The 25,204-nt window shown below is 38.4% G+C and overlaps 1 protein-coding gene across 6 annotated transcripts in view; it reads right to left on the minus strand.

The window, feature by feature from the left end:
* Positions 1-25,204, minus strand: part of RNF111 (ring finger protein 111) — a 67,719-nt gene that overhangs the window by 4,535 nt on the left and 37,980 nt on the right. For all 6 annotated transcript variants that reach the window (XM_082321771.1, XM_082321768.1, XM_082321770.1 and 3 more), the window contains 9 exons: positions 24,094-24,257; positions 20,985-21,182; positions 19,774-20,093; positions 18,642-18,897; positions 17,493-17,850; positions 14,637-14,762; positions 13,644-13,770; positions 1,060-1,152; positions 23-118 (listed from right to left, as the gene is read on the minus strand). In XM_082321771.1, coding sequence (XP_082177897.1) covers positions 23-118; positions 1,060-1,152; positions 13,644-13,770; positions 14,637-14,762; positions 17,493-17,850; positions 18,642-18,897; positions 19,774-20,093; positions 20,985-21,182; positions 24,094-24,257 — 1,738 coding nt within the window. The remainder of the gene's footprint in view (positions 1-22; positions 119-1,059; positions 1,153-13,643; positions 13,771-14,636; positions 14,763-17,492; positions 17,851-18,641; positions 18,898-19,773; positions 20,094-20,984; positions 21,183-24,093; positions 24,258-25,204) is intronic.

Here is a 25,204-nt window from a genome sequence, read left to right on the forward strand (position 1 = left end):
CCACAATTTGAGAAATCCTCACCTTTTTGTATTTATGTGGATATGTGCATCTTTCTATAGTTCCCTGTGTTGCTCCACGATTAACATTGCCTAATCGTTCCTCCAAGTGAATCAGCTCCTAAAAATTATCAAGGAATAAACAGTGTAAGGGCTGTTATTTCAACTACCTTGAGTAAATATTAATTTTATTCTAACCCATTTGCAGAATGCCAAACTCTCAATTCCCAACTTATTCAAATACAGGCAAAGCAAAAAAGAATATGTTGTGTGGGAAAAGTGATGGGTTTCTGTAGAAAAACCCACACAACACTGCCTGGTATTTTCAGTTACAGGGAAACACTATTTTACTACTAAAAAAATTAGAAATTGTTTGTCAGCTAGGAATGGTTATCAGTACGTTCACACATACTTGTGTGTCTAATGAGGAAAATGCAATTAAAATGCACTAGGTAAATATTTGCTTTCTAACAGTCATTAAGGCTTAGAAGAAAAAAAAGTTGCTTAAGTTGAAATACAATGATTTATTTTTCTCCAGCAATGAGTTTATTAGAACCATGAGATGTCACACTGAAGATGTTTTCGGTGGACTAGGTCATTAACTCTCTGCATCTGATACCTTTTATTTTCTCCTTTTTTTTTTTTTTTTTCTTTCTTTCTTCCCTCAGTTTCAATTCCTGCACTAGATAACAAACAGGACAGCACTGTTGAAGTCGCCAAGTTTCACCCTCACGAGGAGGATCCTGGCACAGTTATTCAGAGACACCACTAACTTTTACCAACATATCATGTGAATACTACATCCTACTAACTGGGGTGGTAGGCAGAGCAAGATGTACTGTCAGTTAATAACCACCTACGCCTACATTGTCCAGGGCAACTTTTATTGACTGACTTTTCAATACGCTTTTATCCCAGTTCACTATAGTGAGGTCATTCTATAAATAAAGGGTATTTTCTTTATGATTCTTTTACATCTATAGAACTAGCTCTACCATATACCCTCCCCATATTCCCTCATGACACATTTTGACATATATCTAGTTTTATTCTATTACAAACCTCAAAATTGCCCCTGAAAGGGCCTCTGAATGATGTTCCATCCAATCCCGATGAAATGTAACGGATGTGAGGGTAGCCCGCCATGTCTGGTACCTATTCAAACAGCAGACGTTAAGTTAAACCTATTCAGAACAGTTTCAGTATTTTACTGTTCACTTTGTAAAATTTAAGATCCTTTTGCTTTTATTGAATCACTTATTATTTATACTCCTCAGCTTGAGCATACAATTCCAACCGATGACATAACACACCACCGCTCTACATAACACAACACCACCCTGAGCTCTCTAAACATAACCAGAAGCAGAACAGAAGTAAGACTAGATCCTCTATCATAATCTCTCCACATCTGCATTACGTATTGCTGGGTCTCACTTCCAAAGTCTTAAAATCTCAACCTACTCTGTATAAACCGCCATAAATATCTACCTATTTTTGTAAACAAAACACCTAAAAGCTACACATGAAGTTACAAAAAGAACTTACTATAGATTCTTAAATGTAAATTTTTGGTACCGCAGAAAAAACAAGGCTAATACTCAGTCTTCAAAAAACAGCCGATATCCTTATCTTCCCCAAAAGAACTGAACATCTTCAGACATACTTCAAATTCAGAGGCAGATAAGAAAAGTAACACTCAAAACTCACATCTAAAGTCACAGGCAACTCTACATACACTCTATACCCGAGCATCCACTGACTTCCTTGCATATTAAGAGATACAAGCAGTGAACAAGATACCAGTGTCCAGCGATACACCCTGCGGGCAGCACTTCAAGCACCAGCGCTTTTCATACAGGAAAGCAGAAAAGTAATTAATATACTAAGGACCACCTTCACAGCAGCACTTCTGCATTCCATTTTTACCTCCCCCCGCCCCGGTCCCCGATGAGTGAATAATGGTATTGACTTTTTGTCAGAAACATACCAGCAGCAATTTTTAATGAACATGTGGAAAAAAAACCCAAATTATCAGCAGGTTCAGTTTACTTAATCATGTAGAGCGCACTGATATGTGGACTGTAAGCAGCAGTTCATCTGGAAATAATGTTAAGTTCTTGAGAAGTACTATCCTCCTTTCTGTGCTATCAGCTGGTAATGTCTCTGCTGCTGTACATGACAGCTCAAAATTCATCTCATGAGGCTGTCAACAAGTCAGACATCCCAGATATTATTCATGAACTCAGGTATTCATGTGTGGCTTTTCTTATTTCCAGCAGACACTTCTAAGCTTAACACATATAAAGGTGTAAAACTGAATTAATGTATTGTGAGAAAGCATAGGCCTAGAGTAAGTTACTCACATAACAGACCAATAAGCTACCTTTCTGTATTTTTCAAATCCAGTCTGGTAACTAAAAGCTGACAGTGATAGAAAAGATTTCTCTGCCCTAAACGATTTTTTTCAGAAAAGAAAAACAGAATCTGGTTATTTTAAAGCAGTTTACATGGTGCTTGTTAAATGATGACCACATAGTACCAATATAAGCCACAAATACAGCCACAATATTAGTATTAGATTTTTACAAACCAGACTAATAGAAACTGGAAATTTAACTTTCAGAATATTTCCAGAACCCCAATACAGGGGTTCCCTCTCTCACAACAGCCTAAATACCTGTTGGTCTGGTACTAATTAGAGCTGGAGATGGGAAACAAGCAAGACAGGATGACTGCTGCAAACTCAGTGTATCAATTTAAAGATCCAAGCTGTTACGCAATATGCAGAGTGTAGTTACAGAGATTATATACTAATACGTGAATTCAATATGATTGCAAATATAGAATTTTATATCACAAGATATTTATATTCATCTGCATACCTAAACATTTCATGTAAGTAACATCTGTTGGTGTCACAGCTCTTACTGTTTGACAATATAAACTGCAGCTGTGACAAAGGAATTTGGGAGAGCACATTAAAAATACGATAATTTGTAAAAACTACATTGTAAGGAATCTGTCTCGGATAATTGGTGATTTATGATCCATTCTCCTTATAAGTGTGTAATTCTACTTTGTCTTCCAATTACAGAAAACACATTTAAAGAACTAGGTCACTGATCTACACTATGAACATATTTGTCCCAGGTTTTTAGTAGGCATAGACCTGTTTGGCATCCTTTGGAAGTTTCCATTGCCTGTTATTACATTGTGAATTGATTGCCTCCAGTCAGAGGAAAGGAAACTCCTGACAAAACCTAACCCAAGTCTCAGGAGTGACTTTCACTGCTTGTTTTTTTGATTCAGCAGGATTTGAAAACAGTCTGTTGGAAAACAATGCATCTGATAGCACAGATACTGCATCATTACAGGAGCTGTAAAGTCACAGTGTATTGCTGTAATGCAATAATTATAGTTCCAATTGCCTCAAAGGCCAGCATTTACCAACTGCAGTGACGTGCACCCAGATAGGTCTCCCGTTCGGAACAAATTCTGCTACTGGAGCCTATCTATTTAAGGAGCCTACTAAATTTAATTTTAACACTACAAAACCAACCAAGAATTTCTCAGAGTACATACCACAATGAACTACTCAACTTAGACAACAGAAATATTGGGTGGGATAATACATTTTCATGCTAATTAATGGGCCTTCATATTATCCTGATGGGGAATGGCATAACACCTCTGCAAAATTATCTGAATGTACATTATGTACAGGCTCTTTTATAAAATATTGTGAGAGTGCAGCTTACATTTCTGGCCAAGTAAAAGAGTCTTTTGAAAAACCATCTCTGTAAGAAAAAAATAGCTGTTTTATACCTGCAGAATAAGCAGTCTGCTAACACAGCAAGATTTTAACTAACTACATGTGTGACTACAAGCTGGATGAAAGATGGGCAAGAGAGAACTATCAATAATGCTGCTGTGGTTTAACCCCCGCCGGCTTGCCTTGGCAGGTTTGTGGGAGTGTGATATCATCAATCTGCCAGGCCTCCCCATATTTATATTTCAACCATTGTCCTCCATACCAGAGAGGCTTGAACCGCTTGGCCTGTTTGACTGCAGCGCACGTTTCACATTCATGGATAATCTGTGCAATAGTATCCATGGTCAAGTCCACCCCTCGATCATGAGCCCATCTATATGTTGCATCTCTTCCTTGATGGCCTGAGGTTTCATGGGCACACCAAGCTATAAATAATTCACCCTTATGTTGCCTGTCCAGATCCACCTAAGCCACTTCAATCTTAGCAGCCTGATCCATGTGCTGGGTGTTTTGATGTTCTTCAGTGGCCCGACTCTTGGGTACGTGAGCACCTACGTGACATACTTTTACAACCAGGTTCTCTACCCGGGCAGCACGATAAGTCTACTATTAGGCTCCACTCTCCATTAGACTTTTGCACTGGCCATATAGGACTATTAAAGGGTGAGCAAGTCTTGCTGATCACTCCTTGGCTCTCCAGTCGATGAATCAGCTTACAGATGGGAATCGGGGAGTCTCGGTTGGTGCGATATTGCCACCGGTGCACCGCTGTGGTGGCGATCGGCAGGCACCTGTTGTTCTTTGACCCTCAGCAAGCCCACAACAGAAGGGTCCTCCAAGAGACCAGGCAAGGTGGACAGCTGTTTAATTTCCTCTGTCTCCAAGGCAGCTATATCAAAAGCCAACCGGTATCCTTTTGGGTCCATGAAATACCCTCTCCTGAGGTAGTCTATGCCAAGGATGCACAGAGCCTCTGGGCCAGTCACAACAGGGTGCTTTTGCCACTCGTTCCCAGTTAGACTCACTTTGGCTTCCAGTACAGTTAGCTGCTGGGATCCTCCTGTCACTCCAGAAATACAGATGGGTTCTGCCCCTTTATAGCTTGATGGCATTAGGGTACACTGTGCACTGGTGTCCATGAGAGCCTTATACTCCTGTGGTCTGATGTGCCAGACCATCAAATCCACACAGTCCAGTAAACCCAGTCCCTTTCCTCCATGTGGCTGGAGGCAGGGCCCCCCTAGTCCTGGTCATAATACTCATTACTCAATTGTTGTAAATACGAGTCAGAAGTCCCTTCATTAAGATCAGATGTGAGATGAGCTCTTCTACTCTGTCTGGGGAACCGCTCACTGGAAACTGGAGCACCAATTTTCCTGAAAGAACCCATTTGTGGTTGTTTTTCCTTGCAACTCACGTACTCGTGCCTCTAGGGTTGAGGTAGATTTTCCATCTCACTTCTTCATGTCCTCTCCATGGTCACGCAGGTAAAACCACAAGGTGACCTGTGGTGTGTACCCTCTATATCCTCTCTCTTGAGGAGAAGAATGCTGACTTCTAATAGCTGAGATACTGGTCTGTACAGGTGGGGAGTAGGACATGTCTTCTTTGAGTTGCTGGACCTCCCGAGACAGTTTCTCCACAGCTGGGAACAGGGAGGAAGAGAGATTTTCTTCGTATTGCTGGAGCTGGCCAGCCAATTCATCCATCATCGGTTCCTCTACGTCTTTCCAGGTCATTACTGCCAATGAGTTGGCATACGACAATGGTATGCTCCGTACAAACTTCCGCCACATGGGTCGTGTGCACTGAACTTCATCTGGATCTTTGGATAACTGCTTGTTATCCAGGTCACTATAAATCACCTCCAGCATGGCTAATTCCCTCAGGTACTGGATACCTCTCTCCATGGTGGTCCACTTGCCTGGGTTACATATAACATCTTCTTTGAAGGGATACCTTTCAGGACTTTCAGTCACCTCCAGAGGCTGAGGGCTTATGCCCCTTTTCTAATTGCTTTGTCAATGCCCCCTTCCCTAAAAAGGGATCACAGCTGCTTGGCTTCCCTAGCCTCTAATTCCAGGCTACTGGCCCCATTATCCCAGCATCGGAGCAGCCAGGTGACAATGTGCTCGCCTGGACCACAGCTGAAATATTTTCGCATACCTCACAGCTCACTCAGGGACAGGGATCGGGTGGTTACTGTCTCGTTTATGAGTTCTTTCTCTTCTCATGCTGCCCTGCTTTTTCATCATCCCTTACTAAACAAGTTGACTTTCACTTCCAGGACTACTTCTTGTTTATAGGGGTGACTGATACTGCCATGGGTTGGTTCTCTCATTCAGCTGCAGTGCCTGTCGCAGGGGCTGGAGTAGCCGCAGTGCCTGTTGTTTTGTCGTCAGATCCAGAGACCCTCTCTTGCCCTTGAGGGTACTGGATAGTGTAGAACAGGGCTCAGTAGGCATGGGCCAGGCCCCAGCACAATGCAGTGATTTGTGTGTCTCTGCAGTTGCCAGGGTGACAGCATACTTTTTCCAAACACTTTACTAGTTTTTCAGGATTCTGCACTTGTTCAAGGAGTGAAGTTCCAAAACACTGGAGGTGCCCGCTGTCCTAGGTACTTGCCCATACTATCCCACACACCCTGCCACTCGTTACTATCCAGCCTCGGGGTAGATCTCTGGGTGATATTCTTAAATAGTTGTTTAACTTTAAATAAGACCTGAAACACATTCAGGAGTAGGAGTAACAAGAACATGCTGGTTTGAACATCCCAAGGATATTAAAAATTCTCAAGAGCTATTGTAACTAGCCTGGAGGAGAAGGGGAAGGTGAAGGAAGGTGTCTCCCCTGTAAATTGGCTCTCTGAGGAGAAAAGGTACAAAGTGTAATTATTAACAGTTTCGGAGAGATTGCTCCTGAAGTATGGAGATGGCAATGCTGAGTACAAATACCAGATTAGTCTCACGACCAGCCTTTTTATCATATCATAAGCCAGTGTTACAAAATACAGGAAAATGATAACCTTGACCCAGCTCCCAGTGGTGATAAACAGCACAACAGGGAGCATATACTGCAAGTAAGGTGTTATTACTTAACAACTCTGAGAACAAGCACAAAAACTTTGAGAGCAAATTAATCAACATTGTGACCAGCAACCATCAAACTAATATAATGAATGTTTATAACAAATTTGTTCTAACATGCTCTGGTCAGATTTGTTGTTATTTCAACCTGTCGAGCCCCACACTGGGCACCAAAAAGGACTGTTGTGGTTTAACCCCAGCCGGCAACTGAGCACCACACAGCCACTCACTCACTTCAGAAGAGCAGAAGTGAGAAAACTCATGGCTTGAGATAAGAACAGTTTAATAATTGAAATAAAATAAAATAGTAATAAGAACAACAACAATAATAAAAGAAGATACAAAGCAAGTGATGCACAATGCAATTGCTCACCACCCACTGACCAATGCCCAGTCAGTCCCCAGGCAGCGGCCCCCTGGACAACTTTCCCCTAGTTTGTATACTGAGCATGATGTCATATGGAATATCCCGTTGGCCAGTTTGGGTCAGCTGTCCTGGCTGTGCCCTCTCCCAGCTTCTTGTGCATCTCCAGCCTTCTCAGTCGGTAGAGCATGAGAAGCTGAAAAGTCCTTGATTTAGTGTAAGCACTGCTTAGCAACAACTAAAACATCAGCATGTTATCAACATTATTCTCATCCTAAATCCAAAACACAACACTATACCAGCTACTAGGAGGAAAATTATCATAGCCAAAACCAGGACAAATGCCCAACTAAGAACAGTGTAACTAAAATCCCTTTGACTGTTACCATCAACCTTCAAATGCAAAGAAAAGATGTCAGCTCTCTTGAAAGAGCTTCACACACAAATGGAAGTGTGTTTTCAGTAAGTTTTCATATTGAACATAGAAAAAGGAAAAGCTTAAAGCTAATGAAGAAAGTAAAGAGATAAAGGTAAGGCCAGTCTGCACTAAGTGCTTGTATATATTCTTTTGGATATAGCCAAATTATAATACACGCTTTAAAGCAATACACTCTGGACCTGCAAATTCCAGTACAAGTTTGTTAAGACCTGTTTGTTTCCTCTAGAACAAGTGTCATCTGTTTCTGGTTTTGCACTTTCTATTGACACTTCCCACTACTACAAAAATTTGCAGCAACTAAAAAATTCAAGGCTAAGTCTGAACCATTTACAACACATACACTCTGAAACAGTTCAAAGGAAAGATTTTCTTCCTTGCTACCTTCCTTTAAATACCTTCCATCTTTCCAGGATCTTTCTGCCTTTCAGTTGTCACAGTCAGTGAAGAGATTCTTCCATTGTATGGTACCACTTGTCCATCCCAGTCTTTTATACAATGGTCCACATTTAAGTATGATCGTCGTACATATCAAAACAAATCCCAACAATAAGCTTACCTAGTTAACTGCCTAGGTCTTCATCAATACTAATAAAGAAGTAAAGCTGATCAATTAATATCTTAATAAGGCAAATTCAAACAAGGAAAAGTTGCAGTTTTCATAGAGAGACACTGTGAAGGAACAAGTAATGCGTGCTGCATAGATAAAACCTAACTGTATCTGTGTCTGAGGGAACATAAAATGAGTGCTCTTCAATAGCCTATATTCTACAAAAAAACGAAGAACAGTAATTCGTGTTTATATTAAGAAAAAAGTAGCAGCAACATTACAAAAGTCCATTTTCTTATTTGAAAAACGCACTTAAATTTGATGCAGCTAATCAAGGCTACTTCAAACCTAACATTCACCTTGAACTACTATAGCTACAGTGTTACAGCCTTCAGCTAAGTGTTGAGATATTTTTCAGGAAGTTTGTTAGCTTTTTTTGTATGGACCTGTATAACTACACTCTGAGTGATATTATTCTGACCAGCACACATCTACCATAATGTATTGGGACCTACTGGTTTATACCTCCAAATCCCTTCCAATTTTTACAACTAAGTGTAAAGATGGCCTCAAACACTCTGAGTCATTCAACAGTTAAAGGAACAAAACAGTAAGCCTCTGAAATAGAAAAAAAAGGGGGGGCAGCATATGAAAGCTGGATATATAACACCTGAGAGAGGTTAAGTTATCATAAGTAACTTTTTTTTTTTTTTTTTTTTTTTTTAAATTATGATCCAGAGATCTCACACTGACTGGCAAGCTGCGGTCTAGGTTCACAGATAAATTAAGGAGTCTTCTCAAGGCTTGCATCAACCCTACAAAGATTTATTACACCATAGCTAGCAAACTGTAAAGTCCAGATAATTCTGCCGCGCCGCGCCCTCCCCTCCCCCCCCCCCCTTCACACTATTGAAAAAGGCAGAAGCTGAAGTCAAGAGACTGGAACAGCATATCCCAGGAACTTCTTCGATTAACAGGTAGCTGAAACAATTTGAGAGGCATGTAGATAGCCTCCATTATTTAAGATACATTTTATAAAACAGAAACTAAAAAAACCCAACAATAACAAAAAACCCCCATAAAACCACCCACCACCAAATCCAACTACTCCGCATAATATCATCTCAAACTTGTATCTATGACAGCTTTGCATGTTTTAAAAACAACAAGCTGAACAGAATACTCTATCAGTGGCAGGTTTGTTGCTTAAGTTTTAAATCGTCAAAATCCCAGACCAGTTCTAGTTATTCACCTAAACAAAAGTTAAAAGGCACAAAGGGAACACTGCTCACTTCATGTCTATATTCCATTTAAAATTTAGTTATCAGTTTAGAGCTGAAGAGATTTTGTTTTTCTTCTTTGAGTATGAAGAGAAGATGGAAAGAGGGAGAAACAAGACCTTCTAGTTTTAACCTTCCACCCCACCCCCCTTTAAATGACAAAAAGGAATAAATCCAATTCATAACATAACCCTTTCTTTAACAGAGCAGATTTAAAATATAAAGCACTGATTTTTAAGTGTCCTAGTAACAAACTCATATTCAGAGCAAGTTCCTGTTTCAAAGCTGAATTAAATTACAATTTCTGAATGAATGTCTGCAGACTTTTGAAACTTTATAGCAAATAACACATTTTTCTCCATTTTTCTAACCCTTTCTTATTTTTTGAAGCCTGAAAAATGTTAGAAACATTCTCATCTTTGCAATTACAAAAAGTAACCTATTTTACAGCTACACATAGCATTCTGGTCATTCAGGTAAATGGATAACATCTGGAAAACATGAGACACAGAAGAGCCAGCAGTATAGAGAAGGGGGCCACTTCAGGGTATCCTCAGGCCAAATTTAGAAACATTTTCTGGAGATTTCTTTTTGGATTTTTTCCCCTTCCAGATTTCACTATAGACTAGGATGCCTTTTCTTTCCTGAAGCAAGAGAAGAAAACGCTTGGATATGCGTTACAGCCATAAGTATGGTTTGGCTAGTCAGAATTATGGCTGGTATATAGCTCGTTATGAAAAAGTCACGTTCCTTTTAACATCCATCTCAGCTTATTAAATTACAGAAATTCCCATCCTGTCTACCCAGGTGTGATAACTGGTGCTGGGAACTCCGAGTCAAAAAGCCGTTCATCAACAGTGCCAAAAAAGCAGCCAAAGTCACTCAGAGTAAACAGAAATTGAAGTGGCATCTAACAACAAGCACCAGCATCAGAGAACAGATAAAGCCTGTCTCCTGTGTTCTTCTTGTCTGATGTTTCATTAGTTATGCCATGCATTGATCTTCAGTTGATTCTTCCTAAAAATGTTCTTAAAGTTCACAGAATGGATATTCGTCCAGAATGGAATCCTTCATAAAAATCACTTTGACAGAAGATCTTTCCTCAGCGCATATAAATCATTTAAAGCAATAACAATGGGAACACAAACTACTCTAAGCCAGTGTCATACTTAATGCTTAATTGTGTTAAATCGAGGAAAGTAGCCTAATCCTTGTCTACATAGATATGAAGGAAGGTCTTTTTACCTGCTTTTAATCTAGGATTCCTGCTGAAGCAACATTTAAACAGGTGAAAGTTTCTTCAACCAAGCTAATATAGAAAAGGACATTTTGTGCCCCCCCCCCCGTGGACTATCAAAGCTGCTGAACACTAATTATCTCCCCCAACATATTTTTATCATTTTGTCTTCCTGAGGATTAAAACTGCAGTCTACATTCCAGCACTGACTAGATGAAGATTAGGTTATCTGCATCCAGTTAAAATCTGAAATTGATATATCAGAGTACTAGTATCATTAAAGCCCAAATAATCCATTATGCCCTTTATGGTCTGGAAGCAGTTTGAAGAGGTTTTAGTACTCCAGAACAGATAGAAAAAATGCACACTGCCTATTGGGCAGCATGCTATTTCAGAAAGTGGATTCAACGCAAATGAATTTTTTAGTTGAGCTACTGCATGAGTTACTTTAGAAGACACCCCCCACCACCACCAAATAAAGAATGTCATCAACATTTGATGACATCTGCATCAAGAATACAACTACCGAGTCATGTAAATTGCTATTTAGTACCCTCTGCACTTACTGAAAGAAGAAAGCACTCCTCATAACAATTAACCACTTAGCAGAGGGACTCTAATCACAGTTCAGCCCCTCCTCCCCTGCCCTATTCCTGAAGTTACAATGAAAAAACCCAGGTGACAGCTGCAATTCATCTGTTGCTCTTTAATAAAAACTAAAATGGCACTTCTGTTTAATATCCAGTTAAGTTTGTTAGATGAAAAACATGCAAATGAAGAAAGCTTTGGCTTTCATTATTGCCATAGAAGGGGTAGAATCATCAAAAGGCATTTGTAATGTTTTGAACTCATTGTATATATAAGCTCTAGCAGCACTCTAACCTGCCTTTATGTTCTTCTAGTACGTGTAATCTGAATACACTTCAAATTAGTTAGAGACTCGGAACACAACTTTGAAGTCCTAACACTCGATCTGATCACAGCAAGGTTCAAAACAGATCCCAAACATGTGAGGAAGTACTGCTTACAGCAGTCTATACACCGTAAAACATGCTGTCACTACAGTGTGTACAAAAACTCAAAATACAAACAACTTCAATTCCATTTCATCCAGAGTTTCATGAATTACTGTTATGGGGATTAGATATCCCTACACAAACACATGCACAAGTTTCTGTAGAGTTAAAGAACCGTATTTCATCTGACACTTTTATCAATTAGTAACAGCAGTTAGTGAGCAGAAGGGCAAGAGTCCCTAAAGTATTTTATCACACATTCAGGAAATACTTCTGAAGATTCTCTATCACAGCTTTCTTCCATTCTACTGCTAAAAAGCAGATAAACAGTGGGGTCCCAACTACTTGCTTGTGTAACATTTTAGTTGTAGGAATACCCCAATGAAAGTTAAAATACAGTTAAAAGTTTCTCATCACAGTGTAACATAAGGATCAGTTGAACTCTGAAGTTTCTAGAAACTTCACAGCAATAGTGGAAATAAATCCCATAATTGACTTTTTAGCCCTGACAGAATGAGATAAAATAGGCATATGTTTAACTTGCTGCCTCCTAATGCAATTGCAGTTCCCTGAACTATTAGGAGGGCCCTTTCTCTTTGAGAATCTATAGCAACTGATGTTATCTGTTACAGCAGAACACATGAAATAAATGTGAGAGGTGCACGCCATTTTTCATCCACTTGAAAAAACAGACACCTAACTGAAGAATACAGAAAATCTTAATTGAATAGATGATGCACCTGAGATAAGGTTATGCAGCAAGAATCTTGTTGGCTACACTAAAATACCAAATTCTACAGACTGCTCTAGGAAGTCTGTGGTAAGTATGCAAGCTGTGCATCAATGAATTACCAACCCTGATACATCAGGGAAGTACTTGAGGATCATCATCATGTTTGTTAGTTAAATAGCAAGGGATAAGCAATGCAAGACCAGACTATGAAGAGACAGCTCTTACAGTATTGGCTGTAAATTTACAGTTCAATCCCTAGATGTCAATTCTGGCTACTAACAGAGGAACTTTGGATGGACAAGACTTGCAGGTTGATTTTTAATTACAATTTTAGCATTTGTTTACAGAGGAGCCCACAATTTTGATTAGATTATCTAGCTTTAAGAGGGTTAAATAATATGGGTTAGCCACAGAGAATACCACAAAGAAACACTAAACATACTCCGTTAAACTAGATTTGTGTCTGTGAATCTTCATTAAACAAAATTAAGACTATTCTAAATAAACCTACAAACATTCTTTCAAAAATAATACTCTGTAAAAGTCAGTTATGCTGATTTTCCTTGGTTTTCTACTGTAGATTACAAAAAGTTACATGTAACAAGGGACTAGTTTACCCTCACACTTCCTGTTGCTTGTAACACTTCATGCTACAAAATTATATACTTTACCACACAGAATTAGGTTGATGAACACCAAATATTATTTGAATAACAAGCAAATCTCTAGATGGACTTCTAGCTGTGCTGTATACACACCTTAAAAATAAAGCACCAGTGCTAATCCTCATGCACTGGGTGGAAAGTTGGTACCTTTAACAATCCAAAACTCATTACAGAAGTATCTGAACTTCAAAAATCAGATGCAGAGGGTCAATGCATTGCAATGCAAGTGACAATTTAATTCAAATACGTTTCATTTTACAAGAGCTGAAGTTAGAAATGTTAGTGTCCTAAACTGTTTTCTCTTATTAGACATGAGTCTGTTCTAGCTCACTATGTGGGAGCAACACACAAACACTGGAGTATTTTCTTCTTCAGCTGAACCACTAACTTTTGCAGCAATGTTACATGTCCAATTAAATGCAGTAAACCTTAAAATAATTTTCTTGACAAACAAAATAATTACAATGACCAATGATCATAATTTTTCATAAGCTATCTCCTTACCATTAGAGGAAGAGCCCCTATTTGCAAGTGATGAAGTCGAGGAGGTGCATGGTAGTGGGCCAAGTGAGGATGCAAGGGCCCTGGAGGGTAAGTAGCGGCAGTCACACCAGCTTCAATTCCCAGTTCCCTGTCACGTGAATGAAAGTGGCATTACTGTAAAGGTACATCCTGACTGCTAGGTACAATTCCACTTTGGATGGCATGTAACACAGCACAGCTACCATAACGGTTTTACATAAGAATTCTTTTTAAACTTATTTAAACTTTGCTAAACAATCACCTTAATCCTACCATAATTAAAAGTTGTTTTTAAATCAGCTGTGAAGATTTAGTATTGTCATGGTTTAACCCCAGCCAGCAACTAAGCACCACACAGCCGCTTGCTCACTCCCCCCAATCCCAGTGATATGTGATACGATAAATCAGTAGAGACAACTCCACATTTATTGTGCCCAGGAATGTTATCAGTGTGGAGTCTTCTCTGTAGCTCACACTGGGAACAGCAGCTGTCACACATGCACCTCTTCCCTAATGATCAAAAGTGTCTTTTTTTTTTAATAACAAATATATTGCAGAACTTAAATGTAACCTTCATGAGTGGGCCTGATGCAATTTTAAATAATTTCAGACAAAGAGGAGAGAATAAATTACTTTGTAACTCAAATACAAACCTCTGTTTTACAAAGAACATAAATAGAAGAATAGTCTTCAGCAATGTTTTATTTGCCTATTTTAAAATCAATTCTTGAAATAACTACCTAGAGTCACTAACACTCAATTCCATTTTAAAAGCAATGGATAAAACCCGCTAGAAATGTATTTATGATATTGAGTACTCAAAGCAATATTTCAAACCCAGCATCTACAAATTTTAAACTACAGGTGCATGCAGCACTTTTTAAAATCACAGCCAGAATTATCAGCACTGCGATCAGCACATTATGGTCTTTTGTCCGGAGTCCCAAAGAACTAAAATAGTATCTGATTACTAACCAGGCAGATCTCTCTGGAGCTTGTCGAGGATGGGAAGACATTGTCTGAGGCACATGAATGTGATGCCCATGACCATAATTGGGATGCATTCTGTGAGGATGTGGAGGAGGCCGTTCATGAGCACGTCTAAACAACATAAAACAGCAACAGTTAATTTCACATACTTGTTAGTATCAAGAAAGCAACATCCGTAATTAAAACATTGCAGACTGCATTACTGGAATGCCTTTAAAATAAAAAAATAAACCTCCCCATACAGTATTTTAATTTCAACTTTAGATATGTTAGAAACTAATTATAATACAGATTTCATATTCAAAGACAAAGCCAGCTTCAGCTACTGTGATCTGCCCTTCACTTGGCAGGCGTGACTACAGAAGGTCTGACAAAGTATATAATCCTACCTCAAACTGCAGGTAGGAAAGCAAAGGCCACATGACAGTCATGTTGAGATTCAGAGTCATTCACAGCTATGCTGCAGTTTATTTCTAGTAAAACTATACCAGCAAAAGTAATTAGGGGAAACTTAACACACTAATCAGAGGACATTTTCCTTGAAACATGTTTGTGTCATAGCTCAAGTAGTAAGAGCACACAGTTTTTTCCATGCCAGCTGGTACGGAACAACTACAGTTTTGGAAAAAAAAATCTTCAAAAAAGCCTGCTGGCTGACTCCTGTTACTTTACCACTTCCCAGTTACAGAAAGGAATTTTTCTTTCCATTTCTTTCAATGCAGAAAGTGTTGTTTTTTTTTTTTTTTAATTCAACCTAGAAACTTAGATTTTGCCAAAAGCAGTACACTTTCTTCAGATTCAGTACTACCTTAAACTACCTGACAAAGTAGACTAGACATTTGGTAAATTTACATGTCTAGAGAAGTAAAAAGTTACTTAACAGCACACTATTCTAATCACTGTAAATTGACAGTTCTCCAGAGAAATCTGTCAAGCCTGTATAAATTATGTTAGAAGTATCGGCTTTCTGCAATGGTACAGACCAACATGGGAACAGGCCTAACAGCAGAACCTACTCCTAGTCTCACCTCCCTTGAGTTTATCAAATAACTATGGGGAAAAATCTGGAAGAACATATTTTAATTAAAAAAACATAACAAAACAACTTTCATAGTTCCATAAAAATTGAATGTCATGTAGGTTAGTTTTTCCTAAAATGCGTCTTGATTTCTAGAAATGAAGGATGAAACAACATCTTAAGAACACTTTGAGATGCTGGGACACAGAACTGAAGGAACTGCAAGTCCGCTGGCAGTCTCAGTCTGTGTATTAAATAACAGAGCAAATATACACAAGTTACTGGTTGTCAGAGTATAATCTGATTTATATGAGGTCGGGCCAAGAGACCTGCACTATTGATTTTGCATGTAATTTGTATGAGGATTAGAGGGGAAAAGAAAGACCAAGGGCAGAACAATTTCATAAGATTACAAAACGAAACTATAGAGGAGAAACCTCACTGAGCAAACTGACACTGTCTGACCTGAGATTGGTGACTTCAGAAAGAAGAGAATGTCAAGGAAGAACCTATTATCAACATCTGACTGCAGTTTCTATACATAGGAAGAAAATTCACTAGGCTAACAAATGCCAATATTCACATTTCCAATCCCAAACTACCAGAAAGTTTCCAGAACTGATAAGATAGCTATCACTATTATTTTTCCTTAAAATGCTATCTTGCTGTCTCATATTCACTGGCTTCAATGTTTCAAAATTAATTTTGGGGTATGACTGCATAATCATGGGCGTACACAAGTGGTATGCCTGTATGTTTAGGTTAGGGTGCGTAGAGATCATGCTATTTGCATAGCAAAGATAACAAAAGAACAGGTGTAGGTTCAGACAGATCAAAATTTTAATGACTGAGAAAGAAGGGCTATATTTGACTTTCGGGGGGGACAGGGCGGAGAGAGGGGAAAGCCTGTCCTGTGCCACTTTGTGAGCAGTTACTGCCTATAGATATTTTTATGAATTACCTGGAAACTGCCTCAAAAGTTGCAGTTAAAGCAAACTTCTGTTTAAGTATTAACTTCTAAATCAGTTTAAAAGTCAGTTACCAGTAGAATTTATATAACAAAGTTAGAAGCAACAACTAGAGAGGTCATTCTTTACATTCTCTTGGATACTTAAAAGCATTATCTCCAGAATTAAAATAACTTCAGTTACTTTGTGATTGAATACCAAGCCAGTACTGACCTGATTTCTGTTGATACTAGTGTCATGAATCTAGTTTAGTAACAACACTACCATCTCTTAAACAATATCACCAAAGCTACATCTCAACATTGGTCACATTCTCATACAGATATTATTCAGTCCCTTCTCTTTTAAAGACATAAAGGCATAGTAAAGCTAGGTAAGTATCTAAGGTTAAATCTGAATTGAACCTGGTAAACGGTCTCTTATGATAAATTGCTCATTCTATTTTAAAGCATTAGTTAGATAAAAAGAATCTTAACAGCATCAACAAGGCAAAACACATTCAAGGACACATTTGAAAGGAGCTTATAATGTACTTTCTGGGTTGTCCAGCTTGAAAAGGCATTCCTGCCTGTTATCTGGAGGATGAGTAATGGACAAGAGAAACATAAGCTTCCCATCTCTTCCATGCCCCCTTCGTGCCTTACCTGGAGACACTGTTGAAAGATGTAATGGAACAAGTTCAGTCTTAATGCTCACACAACTGTGAGGGTATCTAAAGACACTTCTTACCATGGTTTAATACTAACAGTTCCTAACCATGCAATTAACAGTTTGAGATTCACATGCAACATTTTACAAACCTGAGGGAAATGAATTATATGTTTAGATATTGTTCTGAGTACATTTGTGACATACGTTGGGTGTTGCATCATTCTTCTTCTCTGGACCTCCATCCTCTGGATCACTTCATGAGGATGTAGCCTCTGTGCTGGAGGTGCTGTTGCGGGGATATGATGGGATATAGGCTGGTGTGTTGCAGGAAGATGCTGTGGTATTGGAGCAGCTGCATTGGCTAAAGGATGAGTTGGTGGTGGAGGTGGAGGTGGAACAGGATGAGAAGATGCATGAGAGGAGATTGAAGGATGGAAGGGATGCACTGGATGAGGGATAACATAATCTACTTGAGGTGGCGGTTGTGGCTGTGGAGGAGGATTCCCATGGGAGTGAGGACATGCAGAAGCTTGATGGTGAAGAGGTCTGGTCAAAGAAGCATCTGCAATGAAAACATCAGGTGCTTTTAATTTGGTCAGTAGCAGGCTTTGACTTAAATTTCATTTTAAAAAGTATCTTAACACAGGTGCTTCAATATTATTACACCAGTGTAAACAGTGGCAACATGGGAATACGTGTTTATGCAATTTTTAAATAATGTGATTCCAGCAATATACCCTACAAGAAACCCAGACTTTCTGCAGCCAAGAGTATTCCACTTGCCAATGTTGGTGTAAAAAAACCAAAAAACAGCACAACCCAAACGCAAAAACCTGTGATGTATGCTGAAAAAGGTATATATGGTGAGAAATTTTACTTCAAGTTTGTTGCTTAATTTTTTAAAAATTCAATTCCCCTCCACAAGTCCACTATTCCGTAGAAACAATAAAATCCAAAAAAAGAAATCACAATCACACAAATGAGTTGACTCTCAGCTTGCTCAAGCAGAACTCATTGTGGGGAGAGGACGGGGGACGGACCAAGGAAAAAGAAATAAAAAGGCTTTGCTAAAATACAAAGGAGATGAAAAATATTTTCATAGTAAATACAGCTTTTGAAGTCTGAATGTTATGAAGGTCACTGAAAAGAAAATATTTTAACTTCATCTGGATCCTGTTCAAATACTCTACACAAGCTGAACTATTTAAATACATTTCTTAATATGTGTTTTGCTAGGCTAGTTCTAACATCAAAGGAAGCAGACAACAAGAGGTTTCATATATTGTCAGGGAAGCTGTTTTCTTGTTTGTTTGATTTCCCCCTCCCAGGTACCCAGTACTTATCAGTACTCACAAGGAGAATGCATATAATGCCGACAGGAAGAGAGCGATGCCTGAGGAGGAGGCTGGGGCTGGGGCTGAGCAACCATACTCGATCCATATCCGTCTATTGTTATTGATTGGCTTGGGCCAGCACCAGCCTGATGCCCATAAATTGCAGTTCGAGATGAAGAACCAGGACAGCAGGGGTCAAAAGCAGATGTTCCATGAAAAGCACCACTTCCATGACTTCTTATACCACTGCTGCTTAAGTCTACTGGCAGTGCCTGCTGCATAAACAAACCATCTTTTTTCAAGCAATTCTTCAGACATTGAAAACAAAGTCACCCTCAAACATAATGTGATAAAAAATAAAAATACATACTATCACAAGCAACTGGAATCCAAATTTTTAAGTTTTAAGGCTCGACTCTGGAACATTCTTTAGATATGGTTAACACTTCTTATTCCCAAGTTCTTGAATCTGGTGAGACAGACTAAATTCATTACACCAGATTGTGTAAAACACACAAAAACCCTATGATGGATAAACCAGTGAGTATATGGGAGCTACACGCATTGAAATATTTGGAGGCAAACCCCAAATCTTTAGCATTTTCAGTTGTGCCTAATGTATTACACCTAAAACAGAAACCAGACTGATAGTTCTGCATGTTGTAAATTAAGGTTGCGCAGTATTGTTCTTACTGATAACTGCACTGTTTTAGAGCTGTGATTTTAGTTACTTAAAAAGTCTTAAAAAACCAATGCTTTTAGAAGAGCAACTCTTTTATACCTTTTATAAACAGAACACTAGACTTGATGTTTTCTTCCCTTAAAGCAGCTCAATTATTTGCACTGCAAAACTGCTATAATCAGCAGAGTATATTTCAAGGTATTTATGTTTGGTTTGCTTAAACAGCCACTATCATCTTATAGTCATCAAGAGGGTGTCAGCTGACTATGATTACTTGTTGGATTATGACTTTCTGTAAGATTTCAATTTTTCGTGTCCATGTATTATAGCTCAATTTTTCCTTTTAGTTCCCTTCTATAATGCCTGCTACAGAACAAGACAATAATCCACAATTCAGCACCCTATTCTATTCTCTCATATCTATAACAACTTGAAATCGCAAAGGGAGAGTCACAAGAATTAAACATGCCTGGTCATGGTAACTGGTGCCAGAACTGCTGCTTGCTCCACAAGGTGCAGGCACTGGAGGAGGCCTTTCAACAGGGCAGCTGGAGTCACTGAATGAAGGAGATAGTGGAACAGCTGGGTGAGGGTTGTGGTGGTGGTGGTGGTGATGTTGAAAGTGGTGGCCATGCTGCTGAAAGCAGCTTGTATGCGGGTGCCCCAATGCATGATGAGTCTGTGAAGGTCCTCCACAAGGAGAATGCTGAGGGCAGCATGATGGTAACCTTGGCATGGCCGGAGGGCCAGTTTCCAGTGTCGTATTAGATGCAGTTCTTCTTGTATCATCTTGAAGATAAAGAAAGTTAATATTGAAGTGAAAGAAATTAGTAAAGCTGATCATTGTAAAGCAGTGTCTTAAATAAAAAACAAAAAAAATTGTACTTCATGATTAAATAATTAACCGATTGAAAAACAGATCTAGACTAAAACAAAACAAACTGGATACAAAAAAGAAGATTTAGCTATGCCTGCCAAATGAACCAAAACTGAATGGTTCAGGTGGACACACTCATGGGAACCACTAGAGGACGTGAACCGACACTTGCCTTATTCCACTAATTTAAGACACGTTATCAGTAGGGAAAGGAGGAAAGACTGTTCCTGTGGTTAGTGTGCAGAGACCTCAAATTCTTGTGCAACTGTGGTCAGCTCAGGTTTTTTGTACCTCACCTGACTTGCAGATAGGGGCAGAGCACCCATGCTTCAGAGATCTTATGAGTGCTGCCTGTATATACAGCTCTATTATAAGTCAGTATCTATACAGATCTGTATAAATGTGCTTCCAGTGAAGTAACCTACAGGGGAAGGTTCAAGGAATTTATATACATCCTTCACTTCCTTACAATACAGATTAAAAAACCCATCCCTGTAACACATTGCAATGGAACACTTAATTCCCTGTGAACTTCATTCTACCTCTTCAAAAAGCAAGGATGTGGTTCATTAGGTATAGCCAAATCATCCCAACAGGCAAAAGCAGAAGGCTCCAGCACAACTTCCTTCATCTTTGGGAAGAAATCAATGATCTTTTTTAGATTCCTGTCCTCTCAACTTATTACTTATGTTCAGTACTAAAAGTTCACATGCTGTTTAATCTAGAGAATCCCAATTAACTTCCTCTATCTCCTTTGTACTAGGAGACAACACAACAGTTTAAAAAGCTCTCTTATTCTGTACCTCCAGCTGCAGGACCAGCAGTGCCGCCACTGGGAAGACTAGAAGTCGTCTCTGGTGCTGCAGAGGGCTGGCTGTTGGAGACGTTTGGAGCTGCATCAGAGGCCTGCTCTGAGGTAGACGTACCAGAACTGTTACTGGAAGCAGAACTCACGACCTGCGGCTCCACTCTAGCTGACGTGGTTGGCACAACTGTCGGCTCTAGCAAAACAAAAAAGTTTTCATATTCTTTAAGCTTTAAAAGCTGCTGGGTTTTTTTATTGTTGTTGCTGGTTTTTAATTATTTTACAAGAAATTCTCAATTCTGATCTTGCCAGATGCTAAGAAAGTCAGAACACAAAAGCCTGACAGGTACAAAATATAGAAGGTATTTCTGTTTCACTCGTGCGTGGGGGGGGGGAAAAAAAAGTTATCTTATTTTCTTTTTTTCTTTTTTAATCAACTCATATATTAAGATTTAATATAAAATCAATTCCCAACCAAATCTGACATATCAAGTTTTATTTACCAAATAAAATACTACTAGAAAGGAAATTAAATTACTTTGGTACTTTATGATGAAAACACTTGCTGAAATATTTCATAAATCCACAGGCAAACTACTCTATGATTAAGTATTACCCTTACCTTTTGTCAATGCCTACAAAGCGCAGAAAAACTTTTAGATAACTAACCAAGAACAGCATAATAACTTCTAAGCTAGCAGTACTACATTACAGACTTCAGTCATTCTAGAGGCATAGTACTAAAGGCTATAGCAAGGTAAACTTGGTTTCTAGTCTCAATACACATTAAAAGCAGGTTCATTAAATCAGTGTTTGAGACTTCTGTTAAAAGTACATACATGCTCATTTTGCATATTGTAAAGGTAATAGTCAGCAATATATTTAATTGGATCCGGGGAAATACACTAAACACTTGATAAATCTTGTTCTCTACTACATAATTGTAAACAGGTTAAAATTTAAAAAGATACTTGGTGGCATAATTCAAATTCAGTTTTGAAGAAGTCTGCTTTTGACTGTAAGTTTGAAATTTCTCTCTGATTACTGACAAGGCAATGACATGACTAGGAATATGAGATACCATAAAAGGGAATATCATTAGAAACAGCTCAGTTTTTTTTTAGTAAATATGTCTGCACGGATATTAAAAAAAAAAGGCATCAAGACACTTCAAATACTTCTCTGACACAAAGTCTCAAAATAAAACATGACTAGTTTTCAAGATTTCTCTCTATATCTAGTAGGTATATCAGCAACACAGCAAGCAAGGGAATAAATGTATTTCCCTTCTTGCAAGCCTTCCAACTCATCACATTAAAAAAACATGATCTGATATATACACATTTAAATTCCTTTGGATTTTAATGTGGCCTTCCAATATACTGATTTTATTTAAAGGAAAACATTTTGGGAGAAATGTATTAATGTTTAAATTCAGAAAAAAACAGCAAGCATATAGGACATGTACAGTCTAACATTGATATGTGATCACACAGTGCTCAAGACTGGATGCTAATACATTCTGAAAGCAATCCTGCAGTCAGACAATTCTCAATTCTATCAGCCTCAATCACCCTGCTAGCTTGTTTTGACTCACCATCAGCAATACACTGAGTTCTGTTTCTCTCCCCAAAAACCAGTAAAAGCCAGTGGGTTTGGTCAGTCTCAAACTATTAGCTAAGAGAAACTCAATTTCAACACACTTCACAGATACTAATCCAGGAAGATAGATGGAGACATGATCCTTATGCTCATGGAAGTAGCTAGCAAAGTTTTAAGACCAGTATCTTTAGACACATCAGTAAAGTTATGATAAAGTGCGTAGCTGCCTTGTAACAGTGTTAATTCAGAATTTTTATCATTTTACACCAGTTCATGTGTGAAATTTGATGCCTAAACCCAAAAATAACAACCCTGAAATCCTGGAAGATTTGTCTTAGATAGGTATATCCTCTGAGGGGGGAGAAACAGCTAGTCTTAAATATAGATATTACAGAAGTAAAAGTTTATTCAGCAATAGTCTTTTTTACAAGAATTTGGTTCCTGAATTTAAGGCTAAATTCTATAATTTGAGTTTAAAGAGTAAATTAAAGCAATAGATGCCTGTTTCCCTTCAATGATAGAGCTGTTGGGATACTTCACAGTAAATCCATAAAGAAAAGAATCTGTAAATCAACCCATCCTCTTCCTTAAAAACCATCAAACAACCAAAACCAATTCCAAACCCTTCCAACTCTCCAACCCACCACAAAAATCAACACAATTTGAACAGTAAGATATTGCAAGATACTAGCTTGCGATGCAATCAGGGACGGAACTACAACAGGAAAAAACTTCTGTTAAACATCAAAAGTAGCATGCACCCAAGAAATCTCCAAACCCACCAACAATAACAAAAAAATAAACCTGCAAAAATGTACGTAAACTTTAGTTTTCCCTTCTCTCAACTTTTGACAATACCTGGAAATTGCTCTTATGATTTGCAGCAGGAACAGTCTTATTAAGTGCCAGTAGGTTTTAATGTTAGGAAATAATGAAAGGTTACAGCTTCAGAAACCTAACATACTTTACTAGTTTGGGTTTTTTTTTTTGTGGTTTTGTTGTTTTGGTTTTTGGTTTTGTTTGTTTGTTTTTTGTTTGTTTGTTTTTGGGTTTTGGGGTTTTTTTGGGGTTTTTTTGGGGGTTTTTTTTTGGTTTTTTTTTAATAATTTTTACACCAAGGCCTGAAAGTACAGTTACTATTCCAAAGCACAGGCAGCGATAGATTTTCCTTTTATAGTGTTTTATTGAAGTAAGTACATATTTTTAAAGAAGTAGTTCCAACCTGTTCTGTCATTTCTGCCTGGTGAGTCATCCCTCAGACACACACCCAAGTCTGTTATGGAAGAAAAATTAGATCCGGTAGACCCACTGGGAATGGCTAAACTTTTAATTTTAAAAGGAAGGCTGCAAGAGGATTTTCTGACAGGCTTGGAAATTAGTTTGCTTAGAAATGAGACTTTTTCATAGAATGGTATGTTACAACTGATGCAATTAATTCCACTCCGCTTACACTGATCATCCTGCTTCTGAAAAAGGAAGAGATTTCTCAGACCAATGCAACTTACCATCTTCATCCACTGTAAGGTCTACAACTTCTGCTGCGTTCTGTCTCAGTGGCTGTATGACTGTGGAAATCCTACTGCGGTTCCGCTGTTCTTGAGGTCGTGCAGCATGAGAATTAGAGCTTTGTCCCCAATGTGATCTTGTGTGTCCAAGTGTTGAACGAGACCTTAAAAAAGGTAACACCTTAAGTACTGACCTAAATTTTGCCATTATTACATTTTTCTCCTGACTGTTTGAGAAGCTATTTGAAGGGGGTTTTTTGTTTTTGTTTAATTATTAGAAAAGCATTTTGTTATGTTGAAATACCCCACTACTCCACATTCACTAGATGTGGACTTACAAACAATACTGCAGCCTTTAGCAGATAACATAATGGCAAATACCCAACAGGTAGAGTTTAATGATCTTTAAACCATGTTCCTATGAAATACATACAAGTAACTTATAAAAAATTCACTGTGAAACCCTACAACCGTGGTCAGGCAGCAATTATATCTGGTGTTATGTTTTAACTTTGTTAACAGTAAATGAAGAGTCTCCAAATCCTATACTATTCCTATGGAGTCTGTAATAGCAGATCTATTTATGATGACAAAAATGTAAAGACAACAAAAATTTGTAAATATTAAGTTCTTTTGCACGTTAACTTGTGACGGAACATTTTCAGAGGATAACTTCTATACTTCAATTTAAATTTCCAAAATGTCCTAAAAGTGCAAAATCTCTGGACTTTTCTCTGTTGAATATTATCCCCCTCCCCAAGAATGAACACAGCTTTGTGTAACAATTAAATGAAATGTGGCTTGAGGAGAGGAAATCACAAGCCTGTAACCATACCTAAGGAAAGGGACAGCTTTACCTCTGTAGTATAACACTTAGCACCCATTCTATTCAATTTAGCCATACAAACCCAAACACTCAAACCAATGATGCTTTGGAGTTTAAGAGGACACTGTCTTTAATTAAGGGAAGAATATTTTTACAGTATTTTATTTACCAGTTCACTCTCAAAAACCTTTGACTCTCCCGTATTTACATAAATCAAGTGGCTCTTATTTTCCAATTTGGAAAAACAGTGTACTCAGACTTCAGAAATTCAGAAGAGGAAAATGT

The sequence above is a fragment of the Platalea leucorodia genome (genome assembly GCF_965183815.1).
Source record: "Platalea leucorodia genome assembly, chromosome: 9".
Taxonomy (NCBI): domain Eukaryota; kingdom Metazoa; phylum Chordata; class Aves; order Pelecaniformes; family Threskiornithidae; genus Platalea; species Platalea leucorodia.